This window comes from Callithrix jacchus, chromosome 4 (genome assembly GCF_049354715.1).
Source record: "Callithrix jacchus isolate 240 chromosome 4, calJac240_pri, whole genome shotgun sequence".
Taxonomy (NCBI): Eukaryota; Metazoa; Chordata; class Mammalia; order Primates; family Cebidae; genus Callithrix; species Callithrix jacchus.
Genome location: NC_133505.1, coordinates 93,715,278 through 93,739,360, shown reverse-complemented (window position 1 = coordinate 93,739,360; position 24,083 = coordinate 93,715,278). Strand labels below are relative to the sequence as shown.

Genomic DNA, 24,083 nt, shown 5'->3' with positions numbered 1-24,083 from the left:
AACAAGTACTACAGAACACAAACACAAAGGCAAGAAATAAAAATAGCAAGATCAACCTCCAAAGGGGCCACATCCAAGCCTTGTCCTACTCCCCAAGCAGAGCCATGCCTGGGAGGGGCTGAGGCAGCTACTCTACAGTCCCCAGGCTGCACAGAAGGCAGCAGGCTCAGAAGGGGGTGGCTAGATTAATAAATGAGAATAAATTAGGGGGGAGGAATGCAACTTTGTGCTGGGAGGGCCCCTTCTCTCTAACACGAAGGAGAGTCAGTTGTTGGGGGAAGGTAGGAGGCACTGCCAAAAGCTACTACAGTGTGGGTAAGAGCAGTGGGGGCAGCAGTCAGCTTTTCTTCCACGTTCTTCCGAAACAAAGCAGAAGAATTAGAGCTAAGGGGATGTCTACAGCCGTACCACCCTGAACGCACTGGATCTCGTCTGATCTATGGTTATTTAAACATGTTGGCTTCCACATACAGATTGAGTATTCCTTATCTGAAATGCTTGGGACCATAAGTGTTCTGCATTTTGGATTTTTTCAGATTTTAGAATATTTGCTATATATGCATAATGAGATTATCTTGAAAATGGGACCCAATTCTAAACGAAATTCATTTGTGTTTCAAATATACCTTCTACACACACCTTGAAAATAATTTTATACAATATTTTAAATAATTTTGTGCATGAAACAAGATACACTAAATCATCAGAAAGCAAAGGTGTCACTATCTCAGCCAACCAGATGGACAATCAACCTGTAGTTGTTTGGTCCTCCATCATTACTGACTCTTGAATTCATATGCAACCATTTCCTTACACTTATTTACACTTAAGTACTTAACACTTAAAGAATAGGACATATCATTGGTAGAGTAAAAAAATAATGTGTTCAGTGTAACTAAGTAATGCCCATATCAGTGTTAAACAACAACAAACAATGGCAGGCTGAATAAACCGTGTGGTGTGCCTCTGTCTTGCTGCAACCCATTTCACGAGGTCAGGTGTGGAATTTTCCACTTGTGGAATCACAAGTCCTCAACAAGTTTTGAAATTTGAAGTGTCTCAAACTTTAGAGGACATTGAATTTCAGATTTTCAGATTAGAGATGCTCAATCTGTAAAAAGGATTTTTACTTGAAAAATCCTTGAAGCCAATTCTTGAAAACATTTCAAACAAGAAATTTAATTAGATTATGTTTCTAATAGTAACCTTAGCAGTTTTTCTTTCCAAAGCAGAATTCAGGGATCATTTTAGTCTTTTCTCTCATGAGTTAAATGAACAAGTGATAAGAATGGTCTTGTAAGTTCCAGTGATGCCTACTGAGAATGCCTTAACTAAAAAGTGTCCCTGACTTCTGGTCTACATCAAATCTGTACGAAGAAGAAAAGACTGATTCCAGGCTGGAGGTTCCCTGATTCCTTTTCCCTTTTGTGGGACCCAGACTCCTGAGTGTCCTTGCTGTAGGTATTATATTTGATGTATAGTGCTTTTTACAGTCCTTTGCTTTTGACTGCCCATGTTTCTGACCTTAGCTTAGCAAAATGAAATCTCACTTTCTATTTTTTGCTTCTGCTGTACTGAGATATCCAAATCTGTATTTTAGATCTTAGCAAAGAATAGCAGAAGGTACAACAGCTTTGAAGTCAGACCTGGAGAAGAATCCTGGTTTCCTCAGCAGCACCCTGTCTGTGTTTCAGATGCCTCAGGAATAAAGTATGGCTAGTAATATCTACCATAAAGGTATATTATGACTTTTAGATTGGAAAATGTACTGAGTGTGCCTAACAAAGTACCTTGCACACAGCGGTCCTTCAATAAGTGATGGTTACTGCTGTCACCATTACTACTGCTCATGTTTCCTTACCCTACTTTGGAACTGGCATTCTTGGTCCTTGACTATACCCTAAGATAACTGGTTTTGAGAGGTTCAGAACAAAAAGAACAAGTTCCTCCTTGACAAAAGACTCTATGAGTTTGGGAACACCTCACCGAAGAAGGAAGATAATTACCAATCACAAAGGTTAAGAGAGAAAACCCATGAAGAATCAACTGGGTGTTTAAGGTAGGTATATTTATTTGAAGAGAAAGCAAAATAAGTCTCAGAAATATTCTAGTTCACCTAAGCTTATAAATATATAGACATCTTTTTATTTTATTTTAAAACCAGATCTGGGGAAATACATAGAAATCTTATTGGGATTTTTTTGTTTCCTTATGGGTGAAAAAAAAAATTGGGATTTAAAAAAATGAAATAAAATACAGCTTTTCAGTGGCAATCTAGTTTCCATGGGGAGGTATTTTTCCAGATAGTGTGAAATTCATTTTCTGTCTTAAGCTGTACCTGCTAGATCACTAGTAATTGTATTGCTGAGTCTCTGGACTTAAAGTGCTTTCAGTGTGAATTTTCCTCCTACTGTGCCCATCTGTTCTTTTCTTGTGGGCCCAGAGGAAAGCAAGATTTAATAAATATTCGGTTTTCAGACTTCTTTAGAATATTTTCATATAAGCATGTATAACCTCTGAGGAAAATTATAAAACTGTTTGGTGAAACTTAGTCAAGTTTTCTCACACTTGATTTCCCCTTATCCCTATCCAAGTGGTCATTATTTTTATGGAAGACTAAAAAGTAACTATACACATAAGAAGTGAAGTGAAGGAATACAAATAATAACTTTAACACTAAGATATCTTCTTTACTTATATATTATTAGATAAATAATTTGTGAATTAGCCAATATGAAGGTGGAGGAAGATATCAAGGCCACTGCCTACTCCTTGCTTCTCCTAATCAAGGTCAGCAGACCTCTGGGTACATACCACCCAGTGATGCCCTTCCTCCACCCAACCAGGTTGGGGACATGGTGATCTCACTTTTCATGACTTACTTTCCCTGCCATGATGTCAAGTTGGCTGGATTCAAATGATCCATATCTAAGCTCTCATAGGGTAGTGTCAATATTTGACTAAACAATCATGGATTTTCCTTTAAAAACCACAAGTTCAAATGCAAGGTTAAACCAGCAAAGAAATGGATGGTTGCTATATTAAAAACATCATAAGCTACAAGAGTAAATTAAGATATATGCAAATATTCTTAGACACAACATGGCTATTTATGAAACTTTTTGGCAGGCAGAGTTCTAGAGGAAGGTGCTACTTACTGGCAGGCTTATAGCAGACAAAAACAGAAAAACAAGAAAAAACAAAACTACCTCAGCAGTTGCAAGACTGATGCATACTCCTCTGAATCCCATATGTTCTTTTCTAAACATGTACAGTACAACTCTCTGATCTGTAAGTGAAAAACACATTAGTGTACATACACTACTAACTTGGCAAAATCATTTCTGGTCAACACAAAAAACTAATGTTATTAAAAGTCATTTGCTTTAGATTATAACAGACTTGGTATATATCTTATGGATCAGGCTTTATAAGAATGTAATTTACTTAAAAGTAAAATGAGACTATGTTGAGATTGGCTGATATCACTGGTCATTTTAAAATAAGAAAGTAATGAGAAAAAGAGGCTCACTGAAGACTCGAAGACTCAATGGCAAAAATCACCTCATAAACAAGTCTTTTTTTTTTTGGTTTAAGATGGAGTCTCACTCTGTCATCCAGGCTGGAGTGCAGAGTGCTCAATGCAACCTCTGCCTCCCAAGTTCAAGCTATCTGCCTGCCTCACTCTCCCTCATAGCTGGGACTACAGGCATGTGCCACCACACCTGGCTAATTTTTGTATTTTTAATAGAGACAGGGTTTCAACATGTTGGCCAGGTCCTGAACTCCTGACCTCAGGTGATCCACCCGCCTTGATTTCCCAAAGTGCTGAGATTACAGGTGTGAGTCACTGCAACTGGCCAACAAGTCATTCCAACATACATTTGTTCTCTAAAACTTTAAGCTAAGATTTAGAGATACAGAATTCCTCTGCTAAAATCTACTCTACAGATGGTTGATAGGTTTATGTTATGACATAAAGGTCAGCTGAGCATAATTTTTCAAGGAGGAGAAGTACTGTTTCTCTTTTTATTCTGGGTGTAGTGCATGGTTAATGATCAAGCATTCGCAAACAGATTCCTTCTTCCATGAAGGGAAGAGAACCAGCTCTCTCCTTATAGGCGACAAGGAAGTGTAAAAGAAGGAAAGTTCAAATGCCTTTGTAACCCAAAAAAAGCACTTTGTAATCCAAACACATTGTAGGGGAAGTAACACCACTGGGATTCATATGGCTGTTTCTAGCTGTGGCCATCAGAACAAAAACCAATTTCAATTACCAGTAATGTGTACAGCTGGAATGGATTTAGATTGTGCTCTCATTGCAAGGATTCACTTCATTTCAAATTCTGATGCCTGAATGCTACAAAATCCAAAGCAAGAAAGTACTAATGTTCCTACTTCATAGATTCCAAATGAGGAGGCTTGGATTACCTGTCGACCCAGTGGATACTTGGGAAGAGAAGAGGTAAACTTATGAAGACATCTCAAAACCAGGAAGTAATTCATATGATAAACATGCAGGTTTTCTAGTAATAATTGTGTTTCCTCCTAAAAACCACAGGATACATTATTAATACATAAGTCAGCTAATAAAAGAGCATAATAATAAACTCCACTTCATGGCTATATAAAATTTCTGGAAAACTGACAAGACGATTCACAACTACAAATTAGCCTCTTTAATGAAATTTGAAATACACATAAAATCCAGAATACAGGCTGAGCATTTTGGATTTAGTATCAAGTCTGGTGATACTTTACACATGCCAAAATTGATACTGTATTTTAATCTCCTGATATCTCTAGCATTCCCACAATACCTTGGCCCCCAAAATTACAAGTGCGCAAGAATGCACCTTATTGGATGCTTTTCTGTGCCCATTACCTGGTATGTGCCACAGCAAGGGAAGGTGCTTTATCCTCCACCTTGCTAGCATCAGAAGAGTGAGATCACCAGACCCAATGGTACCAACCTAATGAACCTGCTAAAGTTCTGTTTATGATGTACACTTTTCCTAAAGTACTGCTTGAGTGTGTTAGTGTGTTTGAAGGGGAAAATGAAAAGACTATGGCAGAAACACAAGTGATTCTGATGAGTCCCTGCCTCTTACTGAGATCCAGTTGTATTCACTTTACCGATTAAGAACAAAAAAGAAAAAAATCTGAAGCCAACAAGCTTTATAATTTAGAATCTAGCAAGTATGATGACATGAGGGATAGTGTCTTAAGAAACCTATGCAGGTGCACTGGCTCATGCCTGTAATCCGAGCACTTTGGAAGGCTGAGTGAGGCAGGAGGATAGTTTGAGCTTAGGAGTTCAAGACCTGGGTGAGCAACATAGTGAGACCCCCATTTATACAAAAATAAAAAAACCACAACTGAAAACTAGCCCTATTCTCCATGTAAGAGATTTAGATACAGAAAAAAAAGAATAAAAACCTGTGGATGACTAATCTCACAAATCAGTTTCAAAAGGTTTTGTTGAGGGGGGAGAGATAGTATGTTTTCTAGAGCTTCCTGAAATAGTTTAGAAATGATTTTAAAACACTATATCTATATCAAGTAGTTTCAGGCCTCCATTCCTTTTCTAACTGCTTACTTCTGTAACATTTTCTTACGAGGATTATGATCTGTGGGATGGTCTTCAATATTTTTCTCCCTTTAGAAGTCAAATAAAGACCTTTGCTGGGTTGTATCTTTCGTTCAGTAATATCTTGCAGATATCCATTATTTTTAGTGGTCAGCCACATAGAAAATAACTGAGATATCAATAAATTCAAGCAAATCTACCCTCTATAAAATATGACATGTCTTCCTAAATGCCAACTCACTTAGAAAATGAATTCCTTGGTCAACATCTATGGGTTATTACCTGAAAGCACAGGGCAGATTAAAGAAAAGTTTTTAGCACCCAAATATTTTTCACTCCCATAATCTGAGCTGATTGGCAATTTCAAAAATCTATGTCTCCTATCATAACAAAAGCAGCCATAATCAAAAATTGTTTTAACCACTATTGGGAGGGTATACTTTAATTCTATTTTTACTGTGAGCCATAACATACAGATGGCATAAAGCCATTAATTGCCTTGATGTATGCTTAAATAGCTTTTAAATAGGGGGAATATTTTGAAGAAAATGAACTCTATTACTGAATAATAATCATACTGCATGCTACTTACGCTACATATTTTCTTTTGCTTTATGGCATAGCTATGTGTACAAGTACCTGGGCGATGTGGTAGAACTGAGTAACTTCATTCCATTTACTTGGATAAGGAAAGAAAAGAAATACTTTACACACTATAGGGCACTGCATACTCAAAGAACAAACCTGCCCTGGAACAAGTGTGAGATGAGGGACATGAACAACATATTTTTCTCCCAGGTGGTCTTAGTTCTTTGATATTTTTCACTGTGTGGTACATCCCTGTGCTGAGTAGAGTTCTAGTGTTTAAAAAATGTTTTGTTTTAAAGTAATCATTATTTTATTTTATTTTAAGATGGAGTCTCACTCTCAGCTCACTGCAACCTCCACCTCCCAGGTTCAAGTGATTCTCCTGCCTCAGCCTCCCAAGTAACTGGGATTACAGATGCCTGACACTACATCCAGCTAATTTTGTGTATTTTTAGTAGAGATGGGGTTTCACCATGTTGGCCAGGCTGGTCTTGAACTCCTGACACCAAGTGATCCGCCCACCTTGACCTCCGAAAGTGCTGGGATTACAGGTGTGAGCCACTGTGCCTGGCCTAAAAAGTTTGTATTGTATTGTTTTGTTTTGTTACATACAATGTGGCAGGCAGACTATGTCATCTGGTGCTGAATTGAGGAAATGGTGGTTGGTTCCAACAATGGGGAAAAACTGGCTAAGATGGACTTAATGAATGAGAGAAGGTTTGCTGTACCTTTCTAAGGGATTTTTTCAGAAGCAACTTTGACTATCCCAGATCTTTGCCTTATGTGCTGACTTTAGAAACTAATCTCCACGTAAGAAAGATTTCACTGTTTTTATATGTGTTTCTATCAATTACAACAAAAACATCACAAACAATGAACATTTTCTTATAACCTGTCCTCTAGGTTCTCCATCTTACTTAGATACCTGCACATATGTGTCTGCCTTTACTTATTCAAAACAATAATTCTTTTTTTGGAGACTGAGTCTTGCTCTATTGCCCGGGCTGGAGTGCAGTGGTGCAATCTCAGCTTACTGCAACCTCTGCCTGCCAGGTTCAAGTGGTTGTCCTGCCTCAGTCTCCTGAGTAGCTGGGAATACAGGCGCCCGCCAGAACACCCAGATAATTTTTGTTTTTTTAGTTGAGATGGGATTTCACCATGTTGGCCAAGCTGGTCTTGAACTCCTGACCTCAAGTGATCTGCCCACCTTGGCCTCCCAAAGTGCTGGGATTGCAGATATAAGCCACTGCACCTGGCCTTAAACCAGTAATTCTTTTTTTTTTTTTTTTTTTTGAGATGGAGTTTCACTCTTGTTACCCAGGCTGGAGTGCAATGGCGTAATCTCGGCTCACTGCAATGGCGCAATCTCGGCTCACTGCAACCTCCGCCTCCTGGGTTCAGGCAATTCTCCTGCCTCAGCCTCCTGAGTAGCTGGGACTACAGGCATGCACCATGCCCAGCTAATTTTTTGTATTTTTAGTAGAGACGGGGTTTCACCATGTTGATCAGGATGGTCTCGATCTCTTGACCTTGTGATCCACCCGCCTCAGCCTCCCAAAGTGCTGGGACCACAGGCTTGAGCCACCACGCCCGGCCCAAACCAGTAATTCTTAATGTACTTTATGGACAGTATTTTACAAACTCAAACAGGTAAAAGGTTTTGATGTATGAGAAAATTTTCCATTTAATATATTACAGCAGCGTCTTACCACGTACATGTGAAAATAAAGCCTGTTGAAATATTAACCCTACTTCCCATTCACTAAATTTTTCCTCAGGCATTTTTTTCCATACACTAGTCATAGCTGTCACCACTTTGTTTCATAATTGTGTTTAGAATGATTCTTTTCTACAGAGATACACTTTGTCTAGGAATATGCATTATTTACTAAAGAAATATGATTCCTCTGTTCTTCAGACATGAGGACTCCTTAGTCTTTACTAATTTTTGACACAGGAACAGAAATATTTCTCTGCTATAAGAAAAACAGGCTGGGCATAGTGGCTCATGCCGGTAATCCCAGCACTTTGGGAGGCCACAGCAGGAAGATCACTTGAACCCAGGCGTTCAAGAACCGCTTAGTAGTGAGTAACACAGTGAGAGAAACTGTTTCTACAAAAAAAACTTTTTTTAAATTAGCTGGGCATGGTGGTATATGCCTGCAGTCCTAGAAACTCAGGAGGCTGAGGTGGGAAGACTGCTTGATCCCAGAAGTTCGAGGTTGCAGCAAGCTTTAATTGCACCACTGCTCTCTAGCCTGCGTGACAGAGCAAAACTGTCTCAAAAAGAAGAAAGAAAAGCAAAGCAATACATGGCAGCCTCCTTGCTCTTCTTCAAACATGCCAGACATGCTCCAACCTCAGGTCCTTTCTACCTGCTTAGAATTACCTTCCTCCAGATTCTTGAGTGGCAAGCTCTACGACTTCCTTTAGGTCTTTACTCAAAATGTACCTTCCCACAGTCCGGCCCTTATCTAAAATTTCAACTTCACTTCCCATGCACAGTGAACTTCGTAGCCCTCTTCTCTGCTTCATTGTTTTCACCTCAGCACTTATCACTAATCGATATTTTACTTACTTATCTTACTTACTATCTGTCTCCTTGATACAATGAAAAAGGCAGGAAGTTTGGCTCTTTTGTTCACTTCTGTATTCTCAAAACCTAGATTTAATACCTGGCACATTATAGGCACTAAAAAAATATTGGTTGAATGAGGAGTACATCAATGAATGAAGGCCAAACATTCAGTCTTGTATTTATTTTTTATTTTTGAGACAGGATCTTGCTTTAGCAACCAGGCTGGAATGCAATGGTGCCATCTTAGCTGACTGCAGCCTTAACCTCCTAAGGTCAAGTGATCCTCTTGTCTCAGCCTCCCAAGTAGCTATGACTATATATAGGTGCACACCACCACACCTGGCTAATTTCTGTAAATCTGTGTAGAGATGGGGTCTATGTTGCCCAAGCTGATCTGCTTGCCTCAGCCTCCCAAAGTGTGAGATTTGGGATTCTAGGATTACAGGTGTGAGCCACCGTGCCCATCCACAGTCTCTCTTTTAATAAGAGCCAACATATTTTGTCTTGCTGTATGTGGTCTAGATTTCCTGATTTTCCAAAAGATAGAAGACTGAATTTGTAACATAAAATTTCTCAATATGTAAACATTGGTTCTAACATTTTAAAAAAGGTATGTTTAAAAAACTCCTTTATATTAGACTGTGGGTTGCCACTTAATGTGCAATATATCCTCTTAAATTAGTCATCTCCAACCTCATGACTCCTGTTATTCATACAAAAATCATTCAGTGATAGCAGGTCTTTTGCAGCAACATAGATGGAGGGGATGGCCAGCATCCTAAGTGAAAGAACTCAAACAGAAAATCAAATACTGCATGTTCTCACTTACAAGTGAGAGTTAAATAATGGGTACACATGGATATAAAGAGGGAAATAACAGACTCTGTGGACTCCGAAAGGGGTAGGGTTGGGAGGGGTGAGGGCAGAAAAATTATTAGGTACGATGTTCATTATTCAGGTGATGGGCACACTAGAAGCCAAAACCTCACCATCATCCAATATATTCATGTAACAAACCTGCACATGTAACCCCCGGAATCTATTTCTGAAAAATCATATATTATTGTTTACTTATATGACAGATCCCCTATTGTTGTTTCTCCTCCAGAAAGCTAGCTGCTTTCTCTGGAGGAGAAGTCAATATATATGTAAAACTTCTCTTGATCTAAACCTATGTAAATACATAGGTAAAGAAATACCTATGTAAATACATAGGTAAAGAAAAAATGGCTAGGCAGAGTAACATTTACCTTGCATTTCTCTCTCTTCTGCTTCCATAGTACTTACCACTTTTGTCTCTAGAATTGTATAGGGGTGAATTGTATAGGGGTAAACAGTGACCTCAAGATTAAAATATGTAAAACGACTATAAATTTCTATAATTTCTTTTCAATCATTTCACTGATTACTAAGAGCTGGTAAAACAGACAATATTGAATTTTAGGATTAAGAGGTATCAGCAGTCTAAGAGCACAGCATTTTCTAATTTATCATCTTGTTATAACAAAGCCTTATTTTCTCATTAGAGAAAAATGCTGGCTAACGGTGTTTTACAGACTTGACTTAGCATATTACTGCTATCTAATAAGAATGCCAAACCACAGCTTTCTCCTAGCACTTATGTGCCAAGAGTGCTAGTCTTCTTATCTGTCTCTGCCTTTTGTTCTCCATATTCCAACCCCAGCAGTTTAGATCAAGAGAAGCACTTGACAAAGAGTTTGAATTTAAATGATTAATTCCTGACATACTAGGCTAATGTTTAGCTCATTTGATCACATTTGATAGACTGCAGTTGTTTTCCTTTTTCCTTCACTTTTCCATTTATTATTTTTTCTAAGAAATTTTCTCCCCGTCTGCCCTGTAGGTTTGACAAAAGAAACAGAAAGAGGTGAGGGTAAAGGTGAAAGGCAGGTCTCTATCAAACTCACGAACTAATTTTGTGCCTTTTGTTCCTGAGACACCATAATAAGCATACTAAATGGTGAAAAGAAGTCCTTACTCTACCACTAACTTGATGTGCGACCTCAGATATTTCACTTCCTTTCTCTTGGCTGCAGTTCTTCGTTTGTGAAATGAGGGTGCTAAATCAGGGCATCCTCCTAATAGTAACATATTACAATTCTAAGAAGTTCAAGGTTTATTTCCCACTCTAAAAGGATTTGAAATCTAGCTGGGAAAATAGGTATAAAGACATGAAACATTAACAAGTAAGAATAATAAAACTTCAACTGTCACTTGCAAGAAAATGAATCTAAACTTTCTACTTAGTATGAAGATTTTTAGTATTTCATCAGCTCTACCGGGCTTCTAATGTCCCTCCTTAGCAGAAAATTCCTAGTGAATTACTTACAAATGTACATTCTTTAGTCAGCTAAATTTTTAAATTTCATTTTAAGTTCTGGGATACAAGGGCAGGATGTGCAGGTTTCTTACATAGGTAAACGTGTGCCATGGTGGTTTGCTGCACCTATCAACCCATCACCTAGGTATTAAGCCCCACATGCATTAGCTATTTTTATCCTGATGCTCTCCCTCCCCGCATCCCCCAGACTGCAGAATGCATTGTTACCCTTCCTGCGTCCGAGTGTTCATATTGATATCTTAATTATAAAGAGTGAAAAATATATAATATTTATATACATTTATAAAAGTTTTATTGTTATATTTGTTTTCAACTCACTTTTATTTGCTCAACAAACTTTGATTATCTAACCCTATGAAAAAAAATCATACTAGGAATTATTATCCTTTTTTTTTTTTTTTTTTTGAGACAGAGTCTTGCTCTGTTGCCCAGGCTGGAGTGCAGTGGTACAATCTCGGCTCACTGGAACCTCTGCCTCCCTGGGTCAAGGGATTCTAGTGTGTCAGCCTCCCAAGTAGCTGAGATAACAGGCACACACTACCACACTTGGATAATTTTTTGTATTTTTAGTAGGAGGTTTCTCTATGCTTTTCAGGCTGGTTTCGAACTCCTGGCCTCAAGAGATTTGCGTACCTAGGCCTCCCAAAGTGCTGAGATTATAGGTGTGAGCCACCACGCCCAGCCTATTATCCTACTTTGTATATAAGAAAATTGAGGCTTAAGTAAGATAAGTGATTTTCTTAAATATGCATAGCTAATGAGTAACTGCAGTTCAAATACAAGATTTCTGAGGTCAAGATCAGGATTTTCTTCTATATTTTGTAGTACCATATTATTGTCATGTATTTTTATAAAACTGTAAAAAGAGAAGCATGATAATGAAAATATTCAAAGATACTTTAAACTTAAAAAAATCAATAAACACATTTTTTTTAACACAGACTCTCGCTCTGTTGCCCAGGCTGGAGTGCAGTGGCATTATCTCAGCTCACTACAACCTCTACCTCCCAGGTTCAAGCAGTTCTCCTGCCTCAGCCTCTGGAGTAGCTCAGATTATAGGTGTGTACCACCATGCCTGGCTAATTTTTGTATTTTTAGTAGAGAGGGGGTTTCACCATTTTGGCCAGGCTGGTCTTGACCTCCTGACTTCAAGTGATCTGCCCAACTCGGCCTCCAAAATGCTGGGATGACAGGTATGAGCCACGACACCCTGCCTAAAACATTCATTTTTTTCTTAGATATTTTCTATCTTTTGATTTCAGCAGGTAGCCTATGGGTAACTTTTTCAGGGTAAGGGCACAGATTTCTGTGCTTCTTCATAATTCTCACTGTATAAATCTCAAGAAAATAGGACCTTAAATGACAAAGTATGTAATTTTAAAATGAATACAGGAAAGATCATAACAAGCAAAACCAATAAGTGCAACAAGAACAAGGATAGTATAAATAAATGCTAAGAAAATATGCAAAACGTCACTGAAAAGCAGACATAAATGGAAGGCTCTTTTTTGTTTTTAAGACAGATTCTCACTCTGTCACCCAGGCTGGAGTGCAGTGGTGCAATCTTGGCTCACTGTAGCCTCTGCCTCCTAGGTTCAAGTGATTCTCCTACCTCAGTCTCCTGAGTATCTGGGAGTACAGGCACATGGCCACCACACCTGGCTAATTTTTGTATTTCTAGTAGAGATAGGGTTTCACTATGTTGGCCAGGCTGGTCTCGAACTCCTGACCTCAAGAGATCTGCCCACCTGGGCCTCACAGAGTGCTGGGATTACAGACATGAGCCACTATGCCTAACCAATGTCAGACAATTCCTATAATACACTAGCCTAGACCTTCTCTTTCTTTGTCAACTCAGTGGTTAAAAGTACTCTTAAAAAATCTATTCCTGGCTTCTGAAATACACTCTGACAGAAAGTTCTAGCAGGAAATGGACTTGGCAACTAGCTGACTCAGCAGAGAGCTAATCTAGCTAATCTTGAAAGATTTCGACACACACATTCTTTCTCACTAGTTCTTAAATTTCTTCCCAACAAAACAATCTACACTGGGGTCTGAGAACCTCCTATACTGCTCTGAAGGCATTAAAGAGATTATTAAAATGATTATTGAACCCAATCTAGAAATGATTTTATATTATGACCCAGTGTGCATTCTACATTAGAAATAATGGTTAATAAAACCATTCTGAATATTTTTCAGCATTTATAATGGACATAGATTACCAATGGAGGTAATCACATGCCCTCTAGAACACAGCAATTTTTTAAACACATTTTTAATTTCTTAATTGACATATAATTATACATAAGACCTAACATTCTTTTGTTCAAAATTTGAAAGTCATATGTATTACCAAAACTCATCTTTAGAACTATGGCTTACCTTCAATCTCATCTTACTATCATTACAATATTCTAACAACTTTTCCCTAAAAAAGGCATGAGGAGTATCAAAATAAATGTGACATCAGGTGTTTCTAAATACTCATCAGTAAGAGACATTTTCTAAAAAAAAAAAGGTACATTAATTCAATAGACTACTATGTCACTCTTCAGTACTAAAAATATGGAATGATTTCCAAGATTAACTATAAAAGAAGGTACAGAAGAGTATAAGAAGAATGCAACCGCTAAAATATAATATAATATTCCTTGTATGTATGGAAACTACCTCTAAAATGAAACGTAAGAAACTAGTAACACTAGCTATATCCAGGGAAGAGACATGAGTAGTTGGAGGACAGAGATGAAAGCCTTTCACTGCATATTATCTTTGCCTTTTGAATTATGTACTATATCCAAGTATTATTTATTCAAGAAAGAAAAAATAGCCCTCTTTCTTTTGATATTCCCTATGTTGCACAGCCAACTGATAATTTCCTAAGCTCATTACTTCTTTCCTAGCATTATAATATCAATATATAATGAAATTTCTTCAAATCAAATCAATACCCACTTAGCAGCAGATGTCTAAGCTACCTGGCTTCTAAATACTTTTATTTATTACAGCCTTTAAAAAGAACATTCAGATGAGATTGCCCGCAGATTCCAAAACTGCTATGTGAAATAGAGTCACACAGCAGCTCTTTATAGACCTAAAGGTGCTTTCAAAATAGGCCACAAGAGAAACTTGGTGTTTCAGTTAATACTTTTTCTTGATTAAAAAAAGCCTTATCCTTAGAGCTGAGGTTTTATGTCATTTTTAAAATTCACATTCCTAATTGACTATCCAGACCCAGTACTTCACTGTGTCAATATTAAGATGCACAAATGTTTTAACTCAGTAAATGCTACGTGTATATTCTTCCTCATGAAAAGAAAAAGAGAATGAAACTGAAACACATTTACATTCCTACCTTCAAACATTTCTCCTTGGTCAAGAGTGCAACTTGCTTTTCTGAAGCTTGCTTTTCCACGTACCTAGAATTTTTACCATTCCATACACAAAAAGAGAAAATTAAACATTTAACATATTTAAATAGCATATTGGGAAAAATAACCACCTAGATAGGTAGCCACATTTTAAAAAATTTCTTCTCAAAAATAAATTCAATATGACATTTGTGGTTTAATGGCAATTTTAAACTCCTTAAATTAACTGCACTTCATAGTCTACAGATACAAACATCAAGAAAAGCCATAAGCCCCAGAAATAGGAAATATTATTTCTAAAAAGCAACTGTGGAGAACTTAACAGGTTATGATTCCTTTCCCTACTTCAGAACTAAATGAATCTGAGATCTCTTATTTAGTCTCAAACTCTAGTATAAGATGTGTTAAATATGTACTTCTCTTTTTACCTCCTAAAAGATGGAAGACGGCGAATGTTTTCACATTGATTATTTGACAAAAAATTTATTCTTCTTTTGGCTTCTGGAAGATTACAGCACAGTACACTTAAGGGCTGGGAATAGAAATGCTCTAATAGAGAAAGCTGAAAGAAATGTGAAGATTAAACATATTTATTATATTTTGGCAGTAAATCTATTGCCCTATGTCTGCTCAACTTAAGGATGTTTTTAAGAGCCAAAGTATTTATGGCACTAATATATTTAATAATGACACAATAACACTACAAACAACACGACAATGGCTATAGAACTCTCATATTTTAAGATTCCGATTTTGTGAAGAAGGTCAGAAAATGGTAGTCTTTGAACTACAAACTAAAAGAAACTAATATAAATGGACAGATTTGCTCTCTGCAAAAGCAACACATTAATAATTATAAATGTGGTGTGGACCAAACTGGTAGGTACAAGTATTCTAATAGTAGAATGCTGTGGGCTCTATAATACAGGGGAAGATGATTTTCCAGATTCTCACAGTAAGTTTGCTTAGAATCCATATACTGAACATTTGGAGTTATAACTCACAATACTATCCAAATGTTCATTATATGGATTCTAAGCAAACTTACTGTGAGAATCTGGAAAATCATCTTCCCCTGTATTATAGAGCCCACAGCATTCTACTATTAAAATACATTGAATTTAATTTAAATTCAATTTTTAAAATATTTAATTCTACATATTGCTAAGGTAAATAATCCTTTCTTCCTTTAAAACACTCTTTAAAAAGTCAAAGATGAGAGGAAAAAATGTGTATTAGCCAAATAAACCACTGCCATCTTTTTTGTGAAGGAAAACATATGAGAAATAAATCGTAATCTTCAAAGCACTACACAAAGATGAAGTATTATCAAATTGAACTTTGGCACCAAAGGTTACTAATATATATGGTTTTTTTTGTTTTGTTTTTTTTTTTTTTGAGACAAAGTTTTGCTCTTGTTACCCAGGCTGGAGTGCAATGGCGTGATCTCAGCTCACCGCAACCTCTGCCTCCTGGGTTCAGGCAATTCTCCCACCTCAGCCTCCTGAGTAGCTGGGATTACAGGCACACACCACCGTGCCTGGCTAATTTTTTGTATTTTTAGTAGAGACGGGGTTTCACCATGTTGACCAGGATGGTCTCGATCTCTTGACCTCGTGATCCACCCGCCTTGGCCTCCCAAAGTGCTGGGATTACAGGCTTGAGCCACCGCGCCCAGCCACGGTGTTTTTAAATTTGAATTTTGCTTGTTTGGTTTTTATAGAGGCAGGCCTCTTGCTCCATCACCCAGGCTAGAGTGCAGTGGCACGATTACGGCTCACTGCTGCCTTGACTTCTCAGGCTCATGTGATTCTCCCACCTCACCCTCCTGAGTACCTAGGACTCTGTAAATAAGCCACCACTCCTGTCTTATTTTTAAATTTTTAGTAGAGATGAGGCCCCACTATGTTGTTCAAGGTGGTCTCAAACACCTGAGCTCAAGTGATCCTCCCACCTTGACTTCCCGAAGTGTTGGGATTATAGGCATGAGCCACTGTGCCTGGCATAATATACAGGTTTTAATTAACTAGACAACTGGCATGTATCATAAACTACACTTATGTAGCTGCCAGGAAAATAAAATAATACTAACTTTTAAACAACTGGAGAATGGGGATCTTTTTTAGGTTACAGCATATAATGAAGCTAAATTCCTGAATTAGCAATTCATGAAACTAGTGAAAATGCATTCCCAACATATCAGAATAAATAAATACATATTACAGACACACACACACACACACACACACACACACACACACACAGGCATGGTCCAGGAACTAAAAATATTTTTTATATCTTTAAAGGATTATTAAAGAAGAAGAAATAGAAGCAGCAACAGCAGTGACCACATGTGGCATGCAAAGCTAAAAATGGGCCAGGCATGGTGGCTCATGACTGTAATCCCAGCACTCTGGGAGCCGAGGTAGGCAGATCACCTGAGGTCAGGAGTTTACGACCAGCCTGACCAACATGGTAAAACCCCATCTCTACTAAAAACACAAAAATTAGCCAGGAGTGGTGGCGTGCACCTGTAATCCCAGCTACATGGGAGGCTAAGGCAGAAGAATCGCTTGAACCCAGGAGGCAAAGGTTGCAGTGAGCTGAGATTGTGCCACTGCACTCCAGCCTGTAAGATAAGGTGAGACTCTATTTCAAAAAAAAAAGCTAAAAATATTTCATATCTGGCCCTTTACAGGACCCTATATATAGCATTTCCTTGGTAGAAAAAGTCTATAAGCTTTCATGAGAGTCTCAGAAACAAACCAAAAAAATAAAAATTCCCCTTGTCCCTATCCCCCCAAAATGGTTAAGAATTGCTGAAATAGAGAGGTCTTTTCCCATTATTAATATCCTAATGAATGTATTCTCTACATTTTGCTGCAAGGTAACAAAGGAATGGTAGAACCTAGAATAAAATAACTGGGAATTTACTTATTCCAGATTTTGCCATTTAAAATGCCTATCATACTAGACAGTCTGAAATAATGTGCAAATTATTTAGAATTTTCAAACCCATTAGTGTGTTCTTACCTGAAGTCCTTTTATAAAGTTTTGAATTGAGAAATCATGATACAAAAAGATGTTGGTCAGAACCTGTAATACCTTTTCATTTATTTTAAAGGGAAACTGAGTTGTAAGAAGTAGCTGAAAGAGATTAAACGGGAGAGGGGCACACTCCTTATTAGTCTTCACTCTTCATAAATATGAAGTATTAATAATGAGGCTAAGAATGATACTATGACACAGTTAACTATGAAAGCTGCAATAGTTACTAGTTTTTTAAGCTGAAATGTCAACAAAAATTTTAAGTTAATTTATACAACAGTAACAAAAAGAAGCTATTTATACTATATCTTCAGAACCAAAGACTATACCATCTTCCATCAAATTCCTAATTTTAAAAATACCACCTATTAACTATATGATCCCTTCCCCCCCCCCCCAAGAAACCACTGAAGAAGCTGCAGGCTTTGGCAATCCTTACTACCAGATGACATTTTTTTCACTCCTACTGATTCAGAGTAATGAAGAGTAACATATTATGTATTGTTGAATGAGAAACACAAAATTAACACAGATGTCTATTTAAAAAGTATACAATTGCTAAATTTGTATTATTTGGCTAATATTCAATGGTCTGTAGTGACGTTTTACATCTGAAAATGAAAAGTCACACAAGGCTTCTTAAACAGAAGCATAGTTGTAGAAGGCCAGTTGAATTTGGCTATAACCAAGCTGCTGCTGCTTTTTTTTTTTTTGGTAGAGGAAAGGTCTCGCTCTTTTGTCCAGGCTGGAGTACAGTGGTGGCATCATAGCTCACTGTAGCCTTGAACTTCTGGGCTCAAGTGATCCTCCCACCTCAGCCTACCAAGTAGCAGGGATTATAGGTGCTTGCCACCCTGCCCAGCTTAGCCAAGCAAATTTAAAAATTGTAGCTGGAAAAAATTTTCCTTAAAGTGTCAATAAATCACCTTAATGGAAAAAAATAAACCCTGTGTATAAGTGGCTAGTAAATTTGTGGGCAGGTTGTTATTGGTTTACCTTACATAAGCAGCATAAAGCACATCTTAAAGGAGTTGAGTCTAGAAGCAATTTGGGGAAGGTCAATGATATTGTTTGGTTGTGTCCCCACCCAAATCTCATCTTGAATTCCCAAGTGCTGTGGGAGGGACCTGGAGGAAGGTAAAGTAATTGAATCACGGGGACAAGTCTTTCCCATGCTGTTCTCGTGACAGTGAATAAGTCTTATAAAATCTAATGGTTTTATAAAGAAAAGTTCCCCTACACAAGCTCTTTCTCTTTGCCTGCTACCATCCATGTAAGATGTGACTTGCTTTTCCTTGCCTTCCACTATGATTGTGAGGCTTCCCCAGTCATGTGGAACTGAGTCCATTCAACCTCTTTCTTTTGTAAATTGCCCAGTCTTGGGTATGTCTTTATCTGCAGTGTGAGAACAAACTAATGCTATAAACTGGTACCAGTAGAGTGAGGTGCTGCTAAAAAGATACTCCAAAATGTGGAAGTGACTTTGGAACTGGATAACAGACAGAGGTTGGAACAGTTTGGAGGGCTCAGAAGAAAACAGGAAAATATGGGGAAGTTTAGAACTCCCTAGAGACTTGCTGAATGTCTTTGACTAAGATGCTGATAATGATATGGATAATGAAATCCAGGCTGGGGGGGTCTCAGATGGAGATGACGAACTTGTTGGAAACTGGAGCAAAGGTGACTCTTATTATATTTTAGCAAAGAGACTGGCAGCATTTCTTCCTGCCCTAGAGATTTGTGGAACTTTGAACTTGTGGAAGATGATTTTGGGTATCTTGTAGAACAAATTTCTAAGCAGCAAAGCATTCAAGAGGTGACATGGGTGCTGTTAAGGGCATACAGTTTTATGTGGGAAGCAGGGCATAAAAGTTTGGAAAATTTGCAGCCTAACAATGAGACAGAACAGAAAATCCCATTATCTGAGGAGAAATTCAAGCCAGCTGCTGAAATTTGCATAAGTGACAAGGAAACAAATGTTAATCCCCAAGACAAAGGGGAAAATATCTCCAGGGCATGTTAGAGGTCTTCCTAACAGCCCCTCCCATCACAAGCCTGGATACCTAGGAGGAAAAAGTGACTTCACGGGCCAGGTCCAGGGTCCCCATGCTGTGTGCAGCCTAGGGACTTGGTGCCGTGTGTTTCAGCCACTCCAGCTGTGGCTGAAAGGGGCCAACATGGAGCTTGGGCCATGGCTTCAGAGGGTGCACACCCCAAGCCCTGGCAGCTTCCATGTTGTGTTGAGCCTGTGAGTGCACAAAGGAATTGGGTTTGAGTCCACCTAGATTTCAGAAGATGTATAGAAATGCCTGAATGCCAGGCAGAAGTCTGCTGTAGGGCAGGGTACTCATGGAGAACCTCTGCTAGGGCAGTGTGAAAGGGAAATGTGGGGTCAGAGTCCCCACATAGAGTCCCTGCTGGGACACTGCTTAGTGGAGCTGTGAGAAGAAGGCCACCAGTCTCTAGACCCCAGAATGGTAGATCCACTGACATCTTGCACCATGTGCAACACCAGCCTGTGAAGACAGCCAGGAGTGAGTATGTAACCTTCAAAGCCACAGGAATGAAGCTGCCAAAGACCGTGGGAATTCACCACTTGCGTCAACAAGATGTGAGAAATGCAGTCAAAGGAGATGATTTTGGAGCTTTAAGATTTGACTACCTTGCTGGATTTTAGATTTGCATGAGGCCTGCAGCCCTTTGTTTAGACCAATTTCTCCCATTTGGAATGGCTGTATTTACCCAATGCCTGTACCCCCATTGTACCTAGGAAGTAACTAACTTGCTTTTAATTCTACAGGTTCATAGGCAGAAGGGACTTGCCTTGTCTCGGATGAGACTTTGGACTGTAGATATGTGAGTTAATGCTGAAATGAGTTAAGACTTTGAGGGACAGTTGGGAAGGCATGATTGGTTTTGAAATGTGAGGATATGAGATTTGGGAGAGGACATGAGATTTGGGAGAGGCCAGAGGCAGAATGATATGGTTTGGTTGTACCCCCACCCAAATCTCATCTTGAATTTGCCAGTGCTATGGGAAGGACCTAGTGGGAGGTAAATGAATCATGGGGGCAAGTCTTTTCTATGCTGTTCTCATGATAGTGAATAAGTCTCATCAGATCTGATGGTTTTATAAGGAGAAGCTCCCCTCCACAAGCTCTCTCTCTTTGCTGCCATCCACATAAGATGTGGCTTTTTCCTCCTTGCCTTCCACCATGATTGTGAGAGGCCTCCCCAGCCAAGTGGAACTATGAGTCCATTAAATGTCTTTCTTTTGTAAATTGCCCAGTCTCAGGTATGTCTTTATCAGCAGCATGAGAACAGACTAATGCAGTCAATATTAAAGAATCATACTTGCATTTATGTAGAAACATAGTCAATTAACTTTAGTTGCTAAGGTCTAGGAACATGTTAGTATTTATTTGTTGTCAAGAGCAGCATGACAAATCAGTTAGGAAACAATCCACTAATAACTTCGAATCATTTTATACAAAATGTAAGAGTCAGGCTGGGTGTGGTGGCTCATGTCTATAATCCCAGCACTTTGGGAGGCCAAGGTGGGTAACCACTTGAGATCAGGAGTTCCAGACCAGCCTGGCCAATATGGTTGGTACCCTGTGTCTACTAAAAGTACAAATTAGTCAGGCGTGGTGGCACACCACATGTAATCCCACCTACTTGAGAAGCTGAGGTAGGAGAATCACTTGAACCTGGGAGGCAGAGGGTGCAGCAGGCCAAGATCATCTCCCAGCACTCCAGCCTAGGTGACAGAGCTAGACTCCTTCTCAACAAAATAAAAATTTAAAAAACCAAAATGTAAAAGTAAAAATATATTGTTACTAGGAAGTCTACAAATTCTGTAAAAATTTATTTTAAAAACCTATAATTTTTTACTGAGTAAAAATATAAAGAGATAAGTATATAGATAGATATGATCACTCTTTTTATAACACTTATATTTTATTTGAAGAGGTAATATTATATAAAATCACTGCAAAACTATAAAATACTATAAAATTTATTAAGTAAAAATATTAAGTATGTGAGGGAAGATGTTGAACATAGTACTCAGAGTTGTAGAGACTTATCATTAACAGTTATCTTAACAATCTATAATTGGCAGTTTTCTTTTCATTCTATTCACTGGTAAAACTTATTCTTTTTACCTTATCAAGTACTGTAGTCAGGTGCTCCTTGCAAGGCAAAGATTGGAACAGTTCTATGCACAACAGAGATGATACTGCATGAGGAAGCAATCGATGGATGATAATAGGAGATGTGGCAATTCCAAAAATGAGTATTAGTGGAAATTCATGCAGATGTTGACTAATTTTGAAAGAAAGTCACAAAAGTGAAATGTATTTAGCAAATATATTTCAACCCACCATATTTCATATAAGACAAACTTTATTTTAATGCTTACTTTATAAGACTCCTGTTAAGGATTATCACTGCAAATACTAAAATTTCCTAGGTCCTTCACTTTCTTCTATTAAACAGAGAAATATTTACTTCCCAGACATTCTAGCTCTGAAATCATCTCTTAATGGAGGCTCTCATTTTATAAAAAGAACAGAGAGGTCCAGAAAGGTTTCCCGAAGATTACACAATGTTTTTTTTTTTTTTTTTGAGACAGAGTCTCACTCTGTCACTTAGGCTGTAGTGCAGTGGTGCAATCTTGGCTCACTGCAACCTCCACCTTCTGGGTTCCAGTGATTCTCCTGCCTCAGCCTATCCAGTAGCTAGACTACAGGCGCACGCCACCATGCCTGGCTAATTTTTAAAGAGACAGGGTTTCACCATATTAGTCAGGTTGGTCTCAAACTCCTGACCTCAGGTGATCCATCCACCTCAGCCTCCCAAAGCACTAGGATTACTGGCATGAGCCACCACGCCTGGCCAAAGATTATATAATCTTAAGTGTTAGAAGAGATGTTAGATAGCATTCAATTTAACCTCTCACTCAAACTTTGAGCCCTACCTATAGTTCTCACTTTTGATGGCTAAGGTGTCATAAGTCTAAGCTCCAAAAAAAGTACAGCTTTTCTGTCATTATTTTGTACTGTGTACTTTCACAGCATACTAAGCAGTTCAATGTAAGCATTAAGAAAAGTCCTAGGATCTGGGCTGGGTGTGCTCATGCCTGTCATCCCTGCACTTTGGGAGACTGCGGTGGGCAGAACACTTGAGACCAGGAATTCGAGACCAGACTAGGCAATATGGCAAAACCCCATCTCTACAAAAAATACAAAAATTAGCCAGGCGTGGTGGCGTATGCCTATAGTCCTAGCAACTCGGGGAGTTGAAAAGGGAGGACTGCTTGAGCCCAGGAGGTGGAGGCTACAGTAAGTCAAGATCATGCTACTGCACTCCAGCCTGGGTGACAGAGCCAGACCCTGCCACAATAAAAAAAGAAAAGAAAGTCCTAGGATCTAGAACTCTTAGAATCAATGGGGTGGGGGGAGCGGGGGAAGACACGATCAAAGTAGGAATTTAAAGTGTATTAGTAAATTAGTTGGGTCAGGTGGCCCATGCCTATAATCTCAGCACTTTGGGAGGCCGAGGAAGATGGATAACCTGAGGTCAGGAGTTTAAGACCAACCTGGCCAACATGGCAAAACCTCGTCACTACTAAAAATACAAAAATTAGCCAGGTGTGGTGGTGGGCACCTGTAATCCCAGCTACTCGGGATGTTGAGGCATGAGGTTTCAGTGAGTCAAGATCGCACCACTGCACTCCACCCTAGGGACAGAGCGAGACTCTGTCTCCAAAATAAAATAAAATAAAGTATATTAGTGAAATATAACACAATACATAGCTTTAGGAAAATGTAGCTATAACTATTAAAGCAAGTTGACATATAGAAGAGGCCAAAATAAATTCTATCCCAAAAAATACACCATGGAAAATGCATGTCACTGGATTTTAAAACAAGACTTCATTATTTCAATTCTGAGTCTCACATGATTGCTTTGAAGATCCAATGTGATCATGAAAATAGTTTCTCACTATAAATGTTATGTAAATGCAGGATAATGTTATTTAGAAGACATTTTTGCTTAGTAAAGCTATATGCAATTCAGAGCATCTAAGGATGGACAGTTATCAGAAAATAAGACCTAATACAAATCTCAACCTGGCCAGGAGTGGTGGCTCATGTCTGTAATTCCAGCACTTTGGGAGGCTGAGGCAGTCAGATCACCTGAAGTCAGGAGTTCGACACCAGCCTGGTCAACATGGTGAAACCTCATTTCTACTAAAAATACAAAAATTAGCTGTGTGTGGTGGTGGGCACCTATAATCCCAGCTACCTGGGAGGCTGAAGCAGGATAATCCCTTGAACCCAGGAAGCAGGGGTTGCAGTGAACCGAGATCATACCATTGCACTGCAGCCTGGGCAACAGAGCAAAATTCTGTCTCAAAAAAAAAAAGAAAAAAAGAAAACAAAGCAACTCAACCTGGATTAGTTTAACTATTTAATGGATGAGTAAGAGATAGTCAGCCTTGGTAAGATAAACCATATTTAATACTATCTTACCATG

General features: G+C 38.5%; 1 protein-coding gene across 15 annotated transcripts in view; it reads right to left on the bottom strand.

Moving 5' to 3' along the window:
• Window positions 1-24,083, bottom strand: part of ORC3 (origin recognition complex subunit 3) — a 65,741-nt gene that overhangs the window by 23,377 nt on the left and 18,281 nt on the right. For all 15 annotated transcript variants that reach the window (XM_054254250.2, XM_078369750.1, XM_008994749.5 and 12 more), the window contains 6 exons: window positions 21,707-21,866; window positions 17,526-17,639; window positions 14,921-15,054; window positions 14,477-14,540; window positions 4,432-4,548; window positions 3,210-3,289 (listed from right to left, as the gene is read on the bottom strand). In XM_054254250.2, coding sequence (XP_054110225.2) covers window positions 3,210-3,289; window positions 4,432-4,548; window positions 14,477-14,540; window positions 14,921-15,054; window positions 17,526-17,639; window positions 21,707-21,866 — 669 coding nt within the window. The remainder of the gene's footprint in view (window positions 1-3,209; window positions 3,290-4,431; window positions 4,549-14,476; window positions 14,541-14,920; window positions 15,055-17,525; window positions 17,640-21,706; window positions 21,867-24,083) is intronic.